This window comes from Oncorhynchus kisutch, linkage group LG6, assembly GCF_002021735.2.
Source record: "Oncorhynchus kisutch isolate 150728-3 linkage group LG6, Okis_V2, whole genome shotgun sequence".
Classification (NCBI taxonomy): Eukaryota; Metazoa; Chordata; class Actinopteri; order Salmoniformes; family Salmonidae; genus Oncorhynchus; species Oncorhynchus kisutch.
In genome coordinates, this window is record NC_034179.2 from 76,562,243 (window position 1) to 76,578,893 (window position 16,651).

Consider the following 16,651-nt stretch of genomic DNA (forward strand, 5'->3'; position numbering starts at 1 on the left):
TTATGTGATATAAACATGTTTATTATTGGAAAACAATTACACAATATATTAAAAACAGGCAAAATCCACATCACACCACATTTAGCTGTTTGGCAGACTTTTCTTATCCAGGGACGCAGAAGGAAAAACAAAGAATCACAATCTTGACTAACAGATTAAGGGAAGCTGTATGTCACATTTGGCATTTGACCAGCTGTCCTCTGTGGATCACCTATAGATGCAGGGGTGGCGGGTCACATTGTTCTGTGTGTACCAGTTGTAAAGTATGCTGCATGGTTAGTCCACATCCACTAACCCTGGAGGTAGAATGCCAGGAGTAAGGAGGGGGGTTGTTGTGCCTTGTTAACTGCTGCAAAACGCTATACTCTGTGGAGTTCTGAGCAGAGGTCAGGGTTCCTTGCAAGTTGTTGCAGTGAAACTGCTTGGTGCCACTCCAGAGAGTTCACAAAGAGGATACCGTTTCTGATGGCTGAACCAGCCATCCGGGCAGTTCACAGATGTGGTCTACGATTGTGAGACCGGTTGGACGTACTGCCAAATTCTCTAAAGCAACGTTGGAGGCAGCTTATGGTAGAGAAATTAACATTCAATTATCTGACAACAGCTCTGGTGGATGTTCCTGCAGTCAGCATGCCAATTGTACTCTCTCCCAAAACTTGAGACATATTGCATTGTGTGACAAAACTGCACATTTTAGAGTGGCCTTTTATTGCCCCCAGCACAAGGTGCACCTGTGTTTTTTAAATTTATTTTTTATTTCACCTTTATTTAACCAGGTAGGCTAGTTGAGAACAAGTTCTCATTTGCAACTGCGACCTGGCCAAGATAAAGCATAGCAGTGTGAGCAGACAACAAAGAGTTACACATGGAGTAAACAATTAAGTCAATAACACAGAAAAAAAAGGGGAGTCTATATACATTGTGTGCAAAAGGCATGAGGAGGTAGGCGAATAATTACAATTTTGCAGATTAACACTGGAGTGATAAATGATCAGATGGTCATGTACAGGTAGAGATATTGGTGTGCAAAAGAGCATGTAATGATCATGCTGTTTAATCAGCTTCTTGATATGCCACACCTGTCAGATGGATGGATTAGCTTGGCAAAGGAGAAAGGCTCACTAACAGGTATGTAAAAACAAAATGCACAAAAATAAGCTTTTTGTGCATATGGAAAAGGTATATCTTTGATTTTGGCTCATGGGACCAACACTTTACATGATGCATTTATATTTTTGTTCAGTGTATGATATATGATTAACATAAAACAGTCAGATCCAAAGACACAGATTTTAATTGGTTAAAGTTAGGTTATAGTTACAGAGGGATGAGGCTAGGCATGGGGTTAGCAAACCACCATCCAGAACCATATGAAATCGGCAGGCTGTATATACTGTACACCAGAAATTGAGTCTTGATCTTGAGGGTTGGTCTGAGACCAAGTAAATGCAGGCTTGGTCTGGTCATGGTCTCAATACCCTCAGTCTTGACTCAATATGTTAAAAATACCTGAATATCATTGCAACCCTAAGGTGTCAGTTTCCCGGACACAGATGAAGCCTAATCCTGGGTTAAGCATGTTCAATAGAGAATCTCCATTAGAAAATATATTTTTAGTCCAGGACTATGCTTCATCTGTGTCTGGGATACTGGCCCCAAGAGTTTAGGTGTACACCCTACAATTAGATCATGTATAGGTTTTGTGTATTTGTTTGCTGACTTCACAAAATTAATTTCAATGTAAAATATGTATCCCCTGGCCTTACATAGTGCACACTGTTGTGCAGACCGTGTATGTAACCTTTATTTAACTAGGCAAGTCAGTTAAGAACAAATTCTTATTTACAATGACAACCTACTGGAGAACAGTACTGAAAGGTTGCTGGATTGAATCCCCAAGCTGACAAGGTAAAAATCTGTCGTTCTGTTGAGGATTCAATCCAGCAACCTTTCAGTTACTGGCCCAACGCTCTAACCACTAGGCTACCTGCTGCCCCATGATTGACACTGGGTGAGATGTCATGATCCACTGATTAAGTTCATCAAGGAAGTAGCAGGTAAGTTTATACACAGTATACAAAACATTAAGAACCTTCCTAATATCTGAGATACACCTCCTTTAGCCTTCAGAACAGCCTCAATTTGTCAGGGCATGGACTCTACAAGGTGTCTAACGCGTTCCACAGGGTTGATGGCCAATGTTAACTCCAATGCTTCCCACAGTTGTGTCAATTTGGCTGGATGTCTTTTGGGTGGTGGACCAATTCTTGATACAACCAGGAAACTTAAATGTGAAAAATCCAGCAGCGTTGCAGTTTTTGACAAACTGGTGTGCCTGGCACCCAGTACCATACCCTGTTCAAAGACACTTAAATATTTTGTCTGACCCATTCACCCTCTGAATGGTACACATACACAAACCATGTCTCAATTGTCTCGAGGCTTAAAAATCCTTTAATCCTCCTCCCCTTCATAAATAAGGGATCATAGCGCAGTCAGTCTGTCATGCAAAGAGCAGGTGTTCATAATGTTTTGTACACTCCGTGTAGGTACCAGTCATACATCTTTATCTGTAAAGTCACCTCTTAATCAGTTTGTTATTTATAGGGCAATCTGGACAAGGATGGGTTACACTGAGATACGCTCCAGTAAAATATAAAACAATGAGGGATTCTAGCAAATGGACATATTTAATCATGTTTTTCAAATTGTTTAACCACACCTTTCTTTGTACAAGGTCTTGATTGACATTCATTACTTAAAATAAGGTTTACACTATCAGAGGTTAAACTTATTTCAACTGACTACTTTCCTCTGTACATTGCAGCAGGGACAACTACATAAAACAAATGTAGCATGACCTATTGATTATTAAAGGTCCTTCTACATAAAATGTTAATACATTTGTTAAAATAACTCTGGGATCAAAGCAATGTCATACGTTATGTAGTCATATGTATTCAGTTATCACCAAAGGGATGCTTTTGTCAAACTGCTGACAGTAATACTCAATCACTTTTGGAGAAGTTAAAAGCGAAACTATACCTCACATATCCAAACATTACTTACATTGTTAAGTTCATTTCAGCATGTTTTCCCCCACAAAAAAGTGGATATACTGTATTCAAATTTGAGCAACTGCCTCCCAACTACTGTTATGGGTAACCAGTACAGTGATGTAAGTACCACACATTCAAACACTGAAGATAGAATCTGAACCTAACCACGGGTGTTCATCACCCAGTAGGTGGATAAAATGCCTCTGATCTAGAACCAGCAGGTAGAGGCAACTTCTACCAACTCCCATTCAAAACTCAAGTGTTTTAATCAGGGAGAGACCACCATCCATGAAGGACGGAGACTTTCACCACAAAGCAAGTAACATTTGGGAGGCAGTGATCAAAGTGGCTGAGGATGAAAAAGAGAGCAAGTCTTCCTGGAGCATCTACAGATGGCAGGGGAAGCAAGTCCAGTGCTTGCTCAGCACAATGACACCTGTTATACTACAGTGGTGTGATTTCATCTTGGTCACTAGTGTCAGACTTGAGTTTGGAGAGAGCAGCATGGATCCTGAACTGGGTGCGTGACTCCATGGAGTACTCCTTGTAGTTAGTTCTGAGGGAACAGAACAAAGTGGATAGGAATCATGAGTAAGACATAGTAACAAAATTTCCCAAAAGCATTGGGACAGTGACATGTTTTAGCTCTCCAGCACTTTAACCTGTATCAAATCCTCAGTCATTGTATAATGTAAAATCCAAAGTGCTGGAGTACAGAGCCGAAATAGAAAGTCACTGTCCTAATTGTTTTGGAGCTAACTATCTTGCAGCAGTCACCAACCCTGTTCCTGTAGAACAAAATAGTGTGCAGGATTTTGTTCCAGTCTAGCCTCAATGCAACCAATTCAAATACATTTTTATATTGGTCACATGCCCTGCCGAATACAACAGGTGTAGGTAGACAACATTAAATGCTTACTTACAAGCACGTAACTCTTATTTCTGGTAACTTCATTGTTGAATAAGAAAATTTTGACTAAATAAACTAAAGTAAAAAATAAGAGCAACAAAATAACGAGGCTATATAAAGGGGGTACCAAGTCAATGTGTGGGGGTACAAGTTAGTTGAGGTAATATGTACATGTACAGTTGAAGTTGGAAGTTTACATAAACTGGTTTTAATGACTCCAACCGAAGTGTTTCAACCACTCCAAAGTTCTTGTTAACAAACTATAGTTTTAGCAAGTTAGTTAGGACATCTACTTTGTGCATGACAAGTCATTTTTCCAACAATTGTTTACAGACAGATTATTTTACTGTATCACAATTCCAGTGGGTCAGAAGTTTACATACACTAAGTTGACTGTGCCATTAAACAGCTTGGAAAATTCAAGAAAGTATGTTATGGATTTAGAAGCTTCTGAAAGGCTAATTGACATAATTTGAGTCAAATGGAGGTATACCTGTGGATGTATTTCAAGACCTACCTTCAAACTCAGTGCCTCTTTGCTTGACATCATGAAAAAAATCTAAAGAAATCAGCCCAAAAAAATGGTAGACCTCCACAAGTCTGGTTCATCCTTGGGAGCAATTTCCAAATGCCTGAAGGTACCAAGTTCATCTGTACAAACAATAGTACGCAAGTATAAACACCATGGGACCACACAGCCATCATACCGCTCAGGAAGGAGAAGCGTTCTGTCTCCTAGAGATGAACGTACTTTGGTGCGAAAAGTGCAAATCAATCCCAGAACAGCAGCAAAGGGCCTTGTGAAGATGCTGGAGGAAACCGGTACAAAAGTATCTATATCCACAGTAAAACAAATCCTATATTGACATACCTGAAAGGCCGCTCCGCAAGGAAGAAGCCACTGCTCCAAAACCGCCATTAAAAAGCCAAACTACAGTTTGCAGCCGCACATGGGGACAAAGTTCATGCATTTGGAGAAATGTCCTCTGGTCTGACAAAAGAAAAATAGAACTGTTTGGCCATAATGACCATCGTTATGTTAGGAGGAAAAAGGGGGAGGCTTGCAAGCCGAAGAACACCATCCCAAGTGGGAAGCACAGGGGTGGCAGCATCATGCTGTGGGGGTGCTTTTCTGCAGGAGGGACTGGTGCACTTCACAAAATAGATGGCACTATGAGGCAGGGAAAATGATGTAGATATATTAAAGCAACATCAAGACATCAGTCAGAAAGTTAAAGCTTGGTCGCAAATGGGTCTTCCAAATGGACAATGACCCCAAGCACACTTACAATGTTCTGGAAAAATGGCTTAAGGATAACAAAGTGAAGGTATTGGAGTGACCATCACAATGCCCTGACCTCAATCCTATAGAACATTTGTGGGTGGAACTGAAAAAGCGTGTGCAAGCAAGGAGGCCTACAATCCTGACTCAGTTATACCAGCTCTGTCGGGAGGAATGGGCCAAAATTCACCCGAAACATTTGACCCAAGTTTAAATTGATTAAGGCAATGCCACCAAATACCAATTGAGTGTATGTAAACTTCTGACCCACTGAGAATGTGAAGAAATAAAAGCTTAAATAAAATCACTCTATTATGACATTTCACATTCTTAAAATAAAGTGGTGATCCTAACTGACCTAAAACAGGGAATTGTAACTAGGATTAAATGTCAGGAATTGTGAAAAACTGAGTTTAAATGTATTTGGCTAAAGTGTATGTAAACTTCTGACTTCAACTGTAGGTAGGGGTAAAGTGACTATGCATAGATAATAAACAGTGAGTAGCAAATAGTCCATGCAAATAGTCTGGGTAGCCATTTTACTTGCTGTTCAGCAGTCTTATGGCTTGTGGGGGTAGAAGCTGTTCAGAAGACTTTTGGACCTAGACTTGGCGCTCCGGTACCACTTGCTGTGTGGTAGCAGAGAGAGCAGTCTATGACTAGGGTGGCTGGAGTTTTTGGCCATTTTTAGGGCCTTCCTCTGACACCGCCTAGTATAGAGGTCTTGGATGGCAGGAAGTTGGCCCCAGTGATGTATTGGGCCGTACGCACTACCCTCTAGTCTAGTGCCTTGCGGTCGGAAGCAGAGCAGTTGCCATACAACTTTGACGATCTGAGGACACATGCCAAATCTTTTCAGTCTCCTGAGGGGGAAATAGGCGTTGTCGTTCCCTTGTCACAACCGTCTTGGTGTGTTTGGACCATGATAGTTTGTTGGGGATGTGGACACCAAGGCACTTGAAGCTCAACCTGCTCCACTACAGCCCTGTCAATGAGAATGGGGGTGTGCTTGGCCCTTTTCCTGTAGTCTATGATCATCTCCTTTGTCTTGATCACGTTGAGAGGTTTTCCTGGCACCACACTTCCAGGTCTCTGACCTCCTTCCTATAGGCTGTCTCATCATTGTGGGTGATCAGGCCTACCACCGTTGTGTGAAAACGTAATGGTGTTGGAGTCATGCTTGGCCACACAGTAGTGGGTGAACAGGGAGTATAGGAGGGGACTGAGCACGCACCCCTGCGGGCCCCAGTGTTGAGGATCATCATGGCAGATGTGTTGCTGGCTACCCTTACGACCTGAGGGGGGCCCGTCAGGAAGTCCATGATCCAGTTGCAGAGGGAAGTGTTTAGTCCCAGGGTCCTTAGCTTAATGATGAGCTTTGAGGGCACTATGGTGTTGAACACTGAGCTGTAGTCAATGAACAGCATTCTCAAGTAGGTGTTCCTTTTGTCCAGGTGGGAAAGGGCAGTGTTGAGTGCAATAGAGATTGTGTCATCTGTGGATCTGTTGGGGCGGCATGCAAATTGGAGTCAGTCTAGGGTTTCTGGGATGATAGTGTTGAGGCGAGCCATGACCAGCCTTTCAAAGCTGGCGGGATTTATTATAAGGGTCCGGGTTAGAGTCACGCTCCTTGAAAGCGGCAGCTCTACCCTTTAGCTCAGTGCGGATGTTGCCTGTAATCCATGGCTTCTGGTTGCGGTATGTACGTACGGTCACTGTGGAGACTACTTCATCGATGCCCTTATTGATGAAGCCAATGACTGATGTGATGTACTCCATGCCATCGAAAGAATCCCAGAACATATTCAAGTCTGTGCTAGCGAAACAGTCCTGTAGCTTAGCATCTGACCACTTCTGTATTGAGCGAGTCACTGGTACTTCCTGCTTTAGTTTTTGCTTGTAATCAGGAGGATAGATTTATGGTCAGATTTGACAAATTGAGGGCGAGGGAGAGCTTTGTACACATCTCTGTGTGTGGAGTAATGATGGCATAGTTATTTTTTTTCCTCATGGCACATGTAACATGCTGGTAGAAATATTAGGTAAAGCGGATTTAAGTTTCCCTACATTAAAGTCCCCGGTCACTAGGAGGGCCGCCTCTGGATGAGCATTTTCTTGTTTGCTTATGGCTTTATACAGCTCGTTGAGTGAGATCGTAGTACCAGCATCGGTTTGGGGTGGTAAATAAACAGCTACGAAAAATACAGATGAAAACTCTTGCTAAATAGTGTGGTCTACAGCTTATCATGATACGCTACCTCAGGCGAGCATTTTTATAGAGACTTCCTCTATTTGATTTCGTGCACCAGTGGTTATTGACAAATAGACACAGACTGGCACCCCTTGTCTTACCGGAGGCAGCTGTTCCATCTTGCCGGTGCACAGAAAAAACAGTCAACTGTATATTATCCATGTCGTAGTTCAGCCACGACTGAAACACAAGATATTACAGTTTATGGCCCTTTGGTAGGATAGTCTTGAACGGAGCTCATCCAGTTTATTCTGCTATGATTGCACGTTGGCCAATAGGACAGATGGTAGAGGCATCCCCTGTATCTGCATCTTCTCTTCATGCAAATGACAGGGATTTGGGCCTGGTTGGGTATCTGGAATACTCGTTAAAGAAAAATCTTTGTCTAGTTCGAGGTGAGTAATCGCTGTTCTGATATCCAGAAGCTCTTTTAGGGTCAAAATAAGTTAAATAATTGGTTAGGAGCCCATAAAACAGCAACCATCTCCTCCGGTGCCATTCTTTTCAACTAACAAATCAACAGAATCTTCATTAGTTTAATAAGGTTTTTTCATGTCGAGCTGGAATTTAAGCCTGCTACATCCTACTACAGCTTGCAGGCTGTACTGGAACAACCAGTAAGAGATGACTCACTTGGCTTTCACCAGTAGTTTGATGGCCTCCTCCTTGCGGCCCGTGTCTATGTAGACCACACTGAGCTCCAGCAGAGCGTTGGGCACCAGGTAATGGTCAAACTTGATCTTCTTCTCACTGGAGGTTAGAGAACAGACGGCATATTAACAACCTCTTAGTCGTTTACAAAGTGCATGTTTAAATATCACTGACTGTTCTAAAAAAACCCATCTCTAGACATTATTCAGAGTGCATTTCACTGCTATGAGGTCTTTCATAAAACATTGCGGTTTAATCAAAACAAAGAACACATTGTTTGATTAAATACTGTGAAAATATTTCCTTTTGGCATGGATGAGCTTGTTAAAAGTGACACTCTGGACCTAAGGAAGAATAACGGCTAAAGGGGATCCGAATAAACCAATAAATTAATTTTATGGAGGCCTCCCGGGTGGCGCAGTGGTTAAGGGCGCTGTACTGCAGCGCCAGCTGTGCCATCAGAGTCCCTGGGTTCGCGCCCATGCTCTGTCGTAACCGGCCGCGACCGGGAGGTCCGTGGGGCGACGCACAATTGGCCTAGCGTCGCCCGGGTTAGGGAGGGCTTGGTCGGTAGGGGTGTCCTTGTCTCATCGAGCACCAGCGACTCCTGTGGCAGGCTGACCAAGGTGGCCAGGTGCACGGTGTTTCCTCCGGCGCATTGGTGCGGTTGGCTTCCGGGTTGGATGCGCGCTGTGTTAAGAAGCAGTGCGGCTTGGTTGGGTTGTGTATCGGAGGACGCATGACTTTCAACCTTCGTCTCTCCCGAGCACGTACGGGAGTTGTAGCGATGAGACAAGATAGTAGCTACTACAAAATTGGATACCACAAAATTGGGGAGAAAAAGGAGTAAAATTCAAAAAAAATAATATTTAATTTTTTTATAACCTCTCAGCAAACATAATACGTATGCGTCGGCATGCATTTACCATTTTGTTATGTAACACACAGATTCCAGGTGTGTATAAATGAAAGATATCCGCACTAAAAGACTCCCAACGTCACCTGTTGTACACCTTGTTGAAGCATTCCTCTGCAGCCCGAATGTGTCCCTGGTTCTTCAGACACAGCCCCTTCAGTAGGTGGATCACACAGCGGTCATCCATTGAATACTCATTCGCTTCCAAAACAAAACACAGATTATAAAACCATGCATTCAAAATGACTCAACACAGGCTCAAGCAGAAAGTGTGTAGATTCAGTCTTTATCCATTCACTTTTGGTGATATTATAACAGTGGTTATTGCTTCATGACCCGCTGAGGCAAGCAGGCTGATTTGGCCCAGGTCAGTCTGACTGCCTGAAACGGGTTAGCCCCGACATGTTGCAGTACCGGGAGATTCCAGTAGGATGCGCTCTGCCTCCACCAGTGTCTGCAGCATGCCCTCGGTCAGCTCTGGCCGCTTGCTGATCATGGAAAAGCCGTTCCACATGTACATCATCTCCTACAGAAGTGTAGCAAGAGAGAATACTGTCAGAACCACACAAATACAAGTGACCCTCACCATTTTAGCAACAGATTTGTGCATGTCTTTATGCAGATTTGCGCATGTGTGTTTGTGGGGTCTCACCAGCACAGGTACTGGGAGCCTCACTGGGCAGCTAGCTTTGTAACGTCTAGCCTTGCGAATGGCAAACTTCTCTGTGGGTGGAGACTTCCCTGCTATCTTTTGCTTGAAGGTGGACACCTGTCTAAGAGAGCGGGCAAAGACAGAAAAAGAGAAGTGGCCAGGAAAGAGGGGTGGTCACAATGAAATGGGACTGGGGAACTTCAAGTTATATGTTTTTGTTGTGATGAACATGTGTTTACCTGAAGAGCTCCACCTCATCTTCCCCAAAAGGCCTAGCCTCCCCCGGAGCAAGCATGCTCAGGTAAGCAGCCTTCATGTACACATACATGGCCTGAAGGAAAGATGAGCCGTAGTCAGGACCCATCCATACAGTAAGCAGAGTTTAATAATGTCAAGTCTGTTGTGGGGATAAAAATGCATCATTGGCTTTAAAAGCCATACAGTTAGTGGGCAGGTCAAAACTATTGACTGGGTTCAATTAAGAGTGTCTGCGCAAGTGTTTTTTACATTTTTAATTGGGTACTAGGCTATACTCAACACTACAGCACACTCTCTTGCCTTGGACCAGCGGCTCTCATTGCTCAGTAGGTCAGCGTAGAAGTAGGCCATCCTCCACACGCACTTGTAGGTGAAGCACCACATCAGCTCCCAGTAGCACATGTGGTGGAACTGCTTCCACTGCTGCTGCGCTTTGCAGCCATCCTCAAACAGCACCACCGCCTGGTGACATATCATCATTACAGTACCCCCCCACCAGCAAACCACAGGCACACACTGATCTCATTCTAGGCCTATCAATACAAACACCACTGCTAAATATGACTGGAAAAACAGACAGATAACAAAAATAGCATAGACATGTAGTTTGAGGCTCACCTCATCGATGTTCCCCTTGATTGCCTCAGCCCTGCCTGCAAAGAAGAGAAATATGGCCCCCTGAAGGGAAGTGGAGAGAAATGTAAACATTCTCTGATAACAACATATAATAATTTGTCGGTGACTAGTACTTGTAAAATGACACACTTACACAATGGTAGCTCAAACATAAGCACCTCCTCTGACTAAATGGCCTACGCATGGTCAGTGCATTACTTACCCACATTACGCCCACATTGTAAACCTATTACTTTAGATTGTGTTTGCCCAGAAGTCTGTTGGTATCGGTACACATTGTGTTCCATACAGAGTTGAGTTTGCTTTGGGCTGGGTGAGAGCCTGGGGAGGAGGAGTGTCACTCACCTGTGGGTAGCGGAGCCGGAAAGGCTTCAGCAGCTTCTCAGCATCAGCCACGTCCCCCTCACCGGTCCCTGTAGAGTGATAAAGAACTGAATAAGATGCTGTGTATGGACAAAACCAGGAACTCACACAGTCTACCCTCTCGTTCTTTATCTCTCACTCTTTCACACATGCGTGTGAAATTAATATGTAATTGTGTCATTTCCGAACAGCCAAGTAATTTGTGATCTCCATTCACTTCCTGGTTGTGAAGAGTAGAATACCGAGTATGAAGGTGAGGAAGGTATAGTAACAGAGCAACAGCAAGGCACACAGCATGGAGCGCAGGTTGTTTGTAGTGGCCCCATCATTCAGCTGGGACAGACCATACTCCTGCACACAATAACATACAATATATAGTGAGAGGGGGGAGACAGAGACAACCTGTAAAGCAGGGCTGCCCAACGCTGTTCCTTTAGAGCATCTAACAAACCATAATAATGACCTGCTTGTTAAGGTGAATCATGTTAATTAACTACAGCAGGCTAGCTCTCCAGAAACAGGGTTGGGCAGCCCTGCTGTAAACCAGTCACTTTCTAGACATGAGTTAGAATGAGCAACTATACCTTGTCTCCAGAGAAGCCAGCAAACTCTAAAACTTTGAGTAACCGAGGTGGAAACATGGAAAGAGTCTGTGGAAAACAGTACAGAATCCTGTGATACAGCATAAGGTCTGACTGACATGTGTGCTAAAACACGCAATGATCTACCAAATGGACCTTTAATGGAATACGGGGATGCTTGTGGGACAAACCAAGTTGAATGCTCCGATCCCAAAAGACACCCCTCCCTCTAAGTGAATGTGGTTGGGTCCTTGGAGAGAGCTGTTTGACTGTATGAAGGTGTGCAGCTCCCTGTGTCATAAAAAGGCAATTATGTCATTCATAGTCTAACATGATTATACATCATATTATTATAGGCTGTAATAATGCCTGATTATTAAGCAATAAAAACACATCTAAATGACTAACGACACACTTACCGGTGAAAATTACCATGATTGTTTCAACAACTGAGCACAGTCTTATTGTAATAGCAGTGCATAATTTGGTAAACAGAATTATTGACTCCAGCTGTTGATTCACAATCACACTGTGTGAGCCTGTTTAATGTGAGAACCATTTCTGCCCTTTCTCCTGCAAACTTACTTGTAAATCAGGTAACTGTTGCGTACTTTGATTCCTCCTTTGATAAAACTCACCATGTTCTCATCCTTAAGGAAGAGGGAAAATAAAACATTTTAACAAAAGGTGTCAACTGGTGAGACAGTAATGTACTGTATTCACAAATGAATGAGAGGACAGGGGAAACCTGTTCGATCGCTCTTTAAAAACTATGCACACAGACTCAAAACATCAAGAAGCAGGAAGGCAAACAACTAGAATGCGTTCCATCGACCACTATCTAATCAGTTATCATACATACAGGTAACGGTCAACATAAAGGAAACACCAGCATAAAGTATCTTAATAGGGCCACCAGAACAGCTTTAATGCATCTTGGTATAGATTCTACAAGTGTCTGGAACTCTATTGGAGGTAAGAAACACCATTCTTCCACGAGAAATCACATAATTTTGTGTTTTGTTGATGGTGGTGGAAAACGCTGTCTCAAGCGCCACTCCAGAATCTCCAATAAGGGTCACATGGGGTTGAGATCTGATGATCGAGAGAGACATACACATGCACCCACTTTAAAGCCTTTATGCTCCCTTGAGACCCCTTTTTCAAAATAAGTGATCTCTTCTTCTAATGGGCAACAAGGCCTTTTTATACATTATCCTAAGCATGACGGGATGTTAATTGCTTAATTGACTCAGAAAACCACACCTGTGTGGAAGCACCTGCTGTCAATATACATCGTATCCCTCATTTACTCAAGTGTTTCCTTTATTTTGGAAGTTACCCGTTTCTAAACGAAACATCAGCAGTGTCATTAACCAGGATCAGTAAGATTTAGAGTGGAGGACAGGAGGACCCGTCTTACCTGTAGGAAGGTGAGAGCAGCCCTTTGGAGCAAGCATTCAGCATAACACGCATCAGCATGGAGAGCTTGGAGCTGCTCTGCAAACCCACACACACACACCCGGTCAGTGGCTATTTGAAATCTGCCATAATAATAGGCTGAGATGCCCAATTATAAAAGCGCTCTTACCTTCAGTTAGATGCTCTCCAGGTGATTTACTGATATTACCAGGGGACTTTCGTCGAAACCTAAGAAGAAATGAGACCATCTATGAGTGTAAGACTAAAAAAGATGACATCTCATTGAGCAATGCATGTTTTTCATGTTAATCACATGGGCATTAATGTGGAACATTATAATAACACATGACAGCCTTTCGGCTACCTCCAGCAATCTCAAGTGTCCTTGCTTGCTGTAGGCCAGGGGTGTCATTCATTCCATGGAGGGAATAGTGTCTGTAGATTTTTGCTTTCAATTAAGCCCTAGACATCCATGTGTGGGGAGTTCCTTAATTCATCAATCAAGTACAAGGGAGGAGCAAAAACCAGCAGCCACTCGGCTCTTCATGGAATGAGTTTGACACCTGTGCTGTAGGCCCCTCAAACTCACCTCTGGAGTTCGAAGCCAATTTCAGCGATTGTTTTTATTGTTCCCATCTAAAACCAGGGACTGATTTATACCTGGCAATTCATTCTCAAGTAGAACAGAAAACCAGCAGGCTCCTGACCTCGTAGGGTAAGAGTTGAATACCACTGCTGTAGGCCATCAATAGAGCTGCTCTGGCCATGCAAACACAGGCAAATTCCAGCCGGGGCGCAAAGAGTCCTGGTTGCCATGTAAATGCTCTCATTTGCCTGCAGGTTATGGCTGATGGACAGGAGACTAATAGCTCTAGTGGTATATTAGGCCTCAATGTTAGAGGCCAGACCAACTGTCAGAGTATTCCAGGATTTCCCTCTATTTACCTTTTCTGGACGTTGCTTGTGTCTATAATATGAACTAATGTGTTAAAGAGGACATGAAACAGATGAGTGTCCATGTATAGTAGCATCCTCACCTCTGGCAGACCTCCTGGGCACTCTTCATGGTGTTGCCTGCGTTGACGATGTCATCCTGCTGGAAGGTCATCATAGCCTGCATCTCCAGCACAGTGGCGTAGATCAGAGCATGGTACATGCTCTCCTTCGCCCTTCAATGCAACACACAACATCATCATCATACACACCTCACTGACAACAATCAGAAAACAGCAAGTATTTATTGTCCAGCGAACATTTTAATTTCCTTTCGAAAAAAAGTGGCTTTCTTCCAATATAAAGACTGGCTTTACCCTATTAGTAATGAGGAACGACAGAGTAGCCAACAACAGACACCTAATTATTTTCCTATTTCACTCCAGCAGCATGGTGTTTATTTTCCAGGGCCTCCATTCTGCCCGTTGAGCCCTGGGCGTCAGCTTCAGTAAACACTCCATATCCTGGAGAAGTGACGAGGCCTGATGCCATGGGTAGAAGGAAGTGTGACACTTCACTGTACTACACCACAATACATCACACCTCAACAGCGCTGATGCTGCACTAAGTTACACACCACTCAACAACAAATGGCTAAAGGCTGCACAAATATACCTCAAGTCACCCTCTACATGCTAATTGGCCAATGGAGAGTTTGAAGCCCACTTTAGTCCAGAGAGAGTGGCACTGTTACCGTGGCCGCAGTTTGTCCAGGCTCTCACTGAAGTGGTTGTTGAGGAAGAGGTCCAGGGCCTCCATACACTCCTCAAGGCACACCTGCAGGGTCATCTGTGAGGAGCTGCGCGCACACACACACACTACAATGGTTACATAAACAGTAAGAATCAGCTTTAGTATCGTCGCTCTTCCTGAGAGAAAGAAAATAGGTCATGGAAGGGCTCTATGGCCCATAGGTAAGGTAAGTAGCCTGCAACCGTGTCAATACACATGCACAAGCACCCACCTGTTCACAGCAGTCTGCACACACCGCTCATAGTGTCTCTTACCTTCATTACTGCATTGTTGGGTTCAGAGCATGCAAGAAAGGTATTTCCTTGTACTTGTGCACATAAAATTAAAACCTGGCACGGATGGATCTGAAGCTCTCCGACGCACAGTAAAAAGAAAATTTAAGAAAATCCTTTCGGCCAATCTAGTCCTGTGAAAAATTCTCAAATGTACGCATTTATTTAGAGTCAGAACTCTTAGAAATCAGCTGCAAGATGATCTAAGAAAACCTGCCTTCTTGTATGACTTCAAGTTAACACTACAGTGGATTTCTCCCCCCACAAAGAGCTCGTCAACATAAAACATATGTTCAATATAAAACGTGATATTCGTGGAAACAAATAAACATGCACTAAACTAAAACTACACTTCACAGGAATAAGTTAGAAAGGAGGAGAGTCATTCTAAAATAAATAAGATATCTTCAGCTATTCATGCATTGACTGGTCTTTTATTGAATTATTTGATTATACATGAAATAAACCCTCACAAAATATTAATTGTTAAACTACCATCCTGACCCTGTCCATCTCAATGTCAACACAATACCAATGTAAAGAGGAAAATAACCTTTAAAATAACTTCCGAATAAAGTAATGTAACTGAGTTACTTGATCAGTAAGTACTTGTATTGACAATAAATAAAACAGCTGCGTATTTACATTAATTAAATTGATGTTGAATAACTATATAAAAAAAGTTCAGGGTAGTAGGCCAAGCTTTCACGAAGTTTAAACTTACTTCGCTGCCGCAGGTGCATCTTTCCCATTGGACATTTTTCTTCCGGGCACTCTGCCCAAAACACCTGTCGAAAAGTAGCCTACTCAGAAGGGTTTGAGAAAAAAAACATTAACTAGCGAGTTGTCTTAATAACAAGCTGGTGGAGGGTTGGTTGATTCCGCGTTAAGATCAGAAGTTGCATTGAGCTGTGGAATCGTGTTGGGATTGTAACTTGAGAAGAAGAGTAGCAGAGAAGCGTCAAGTGCTCGAAATCGGTGTGTGAAAATAAACGAGAACTGAATCGACTCCTCCTTCAACATCCGCAGGCTCAATGGGTAATGTCTAGAAGGGATATTGCTTTTGTCAAATGGACGTCAAAAGTATATTTTTTTTGTTTGTTTGTTGCATTTTAGCTAACCCTAAACATTTTTGTAACCTTAACCTAATTATCCTAACCTGCTACATCAATTATCCTAACCTGCGGCGTAAGTTCTCCTAAAACTGCTACGAAAATGTTTTGACAAAAGCTGTATCCCAAACCTGCCATAACCTTTAATCAAAGAACATACATAATGGCTCAACGTCAACATGGCTATTTCTTCGTTTATTAGTCATTGGTCTATAATATGGCCATGGCCCATTTTATGCATATCTTGGCAAAATAATAGGATAAGAAACTGCAGTTTTCTAACAGCCTACATTTTTATTAAGTAATTAATTCGGGAATATATTACTTGTGTTGTTTGACTCAGGAAAATATCACATGCCAAGCCTCTCTTATATGTGACCCTTTACATATTAACACTGTTCTGTAAACTGTATAACTCACTGGAAATGGAAAACCCTAAAAGTAAACACCAGTTCAAATGAATTCCATTCTCACTGAAGTTATATAGCGCCCCACAGTGGAGGTGTCATAATACCATAAAACCACAAGGTGAATTTTATC

At 42.8% G+C, this 16,651-nt stretch overlaps 1 protein-coding gene across 4 annotated transcripts; it reads right to left on the reverse strand.

Annotated features, from left to right (window-relative positions):
* Positions 1–1,276: 1,276 nt before the first annotated feature.
* LOC109883313 (tetratricopeptide repeat protein 39A-like) lies at positions 1,277–16,064 on the reverse strand. Of its 4 annotated transcripts, none has more exons than XM_020475336.2 (18): positions 15,724–16,020; positions 14,669–14,773; positions 14,019–14,150; positions 13,151–13,209; positions 12,983–13,059; positions 12,145–12,209; positions 11,751–11,850; positions 11,563–11,628; positions 11,221–11,329; positions 10,961–11,028; positions 10,598–10,657; positions 10,280–10,441; positions 9,961–10,052; positions 9,722–9,842; positions 9,484–9,595; positions 9,156–9,270; positions 8,136–8,252; positions 1,277–3,615 (listed from the first exon to the last, which is right to left on the reverse strand). In XM_020475336.2, exons 1-18 carry the CDS (start codon positions 15,756–15,758, stop codon positions 3,504–3,506), a joined length of 1,707 nt encoding a protein of 568 aa, XP_020330925.1. In that variant the 5' UTR covers positions 15,759–16,020; the 3' UTR covers positions 1,277–3,503. The 4 variants fall into 4 exon arrangements, with proteins under 4 accessions (XP_020330925.1, XP_031683508.1, XP_031683510.1 ...); XM_031827648.1 differs by having other exon boundaries at positions 2,468–3,615; positions 11,200–11,329; positions 14,669–14,792; positions 15,724–16,064; XM_031827650.1 differs by having other exon boundaries at positions 2,667–3,615; positions 14,669–14,792; positions 15,724–16,060.
* Positions 16,065–16,651: the final 587 nt, after the last annotated feature.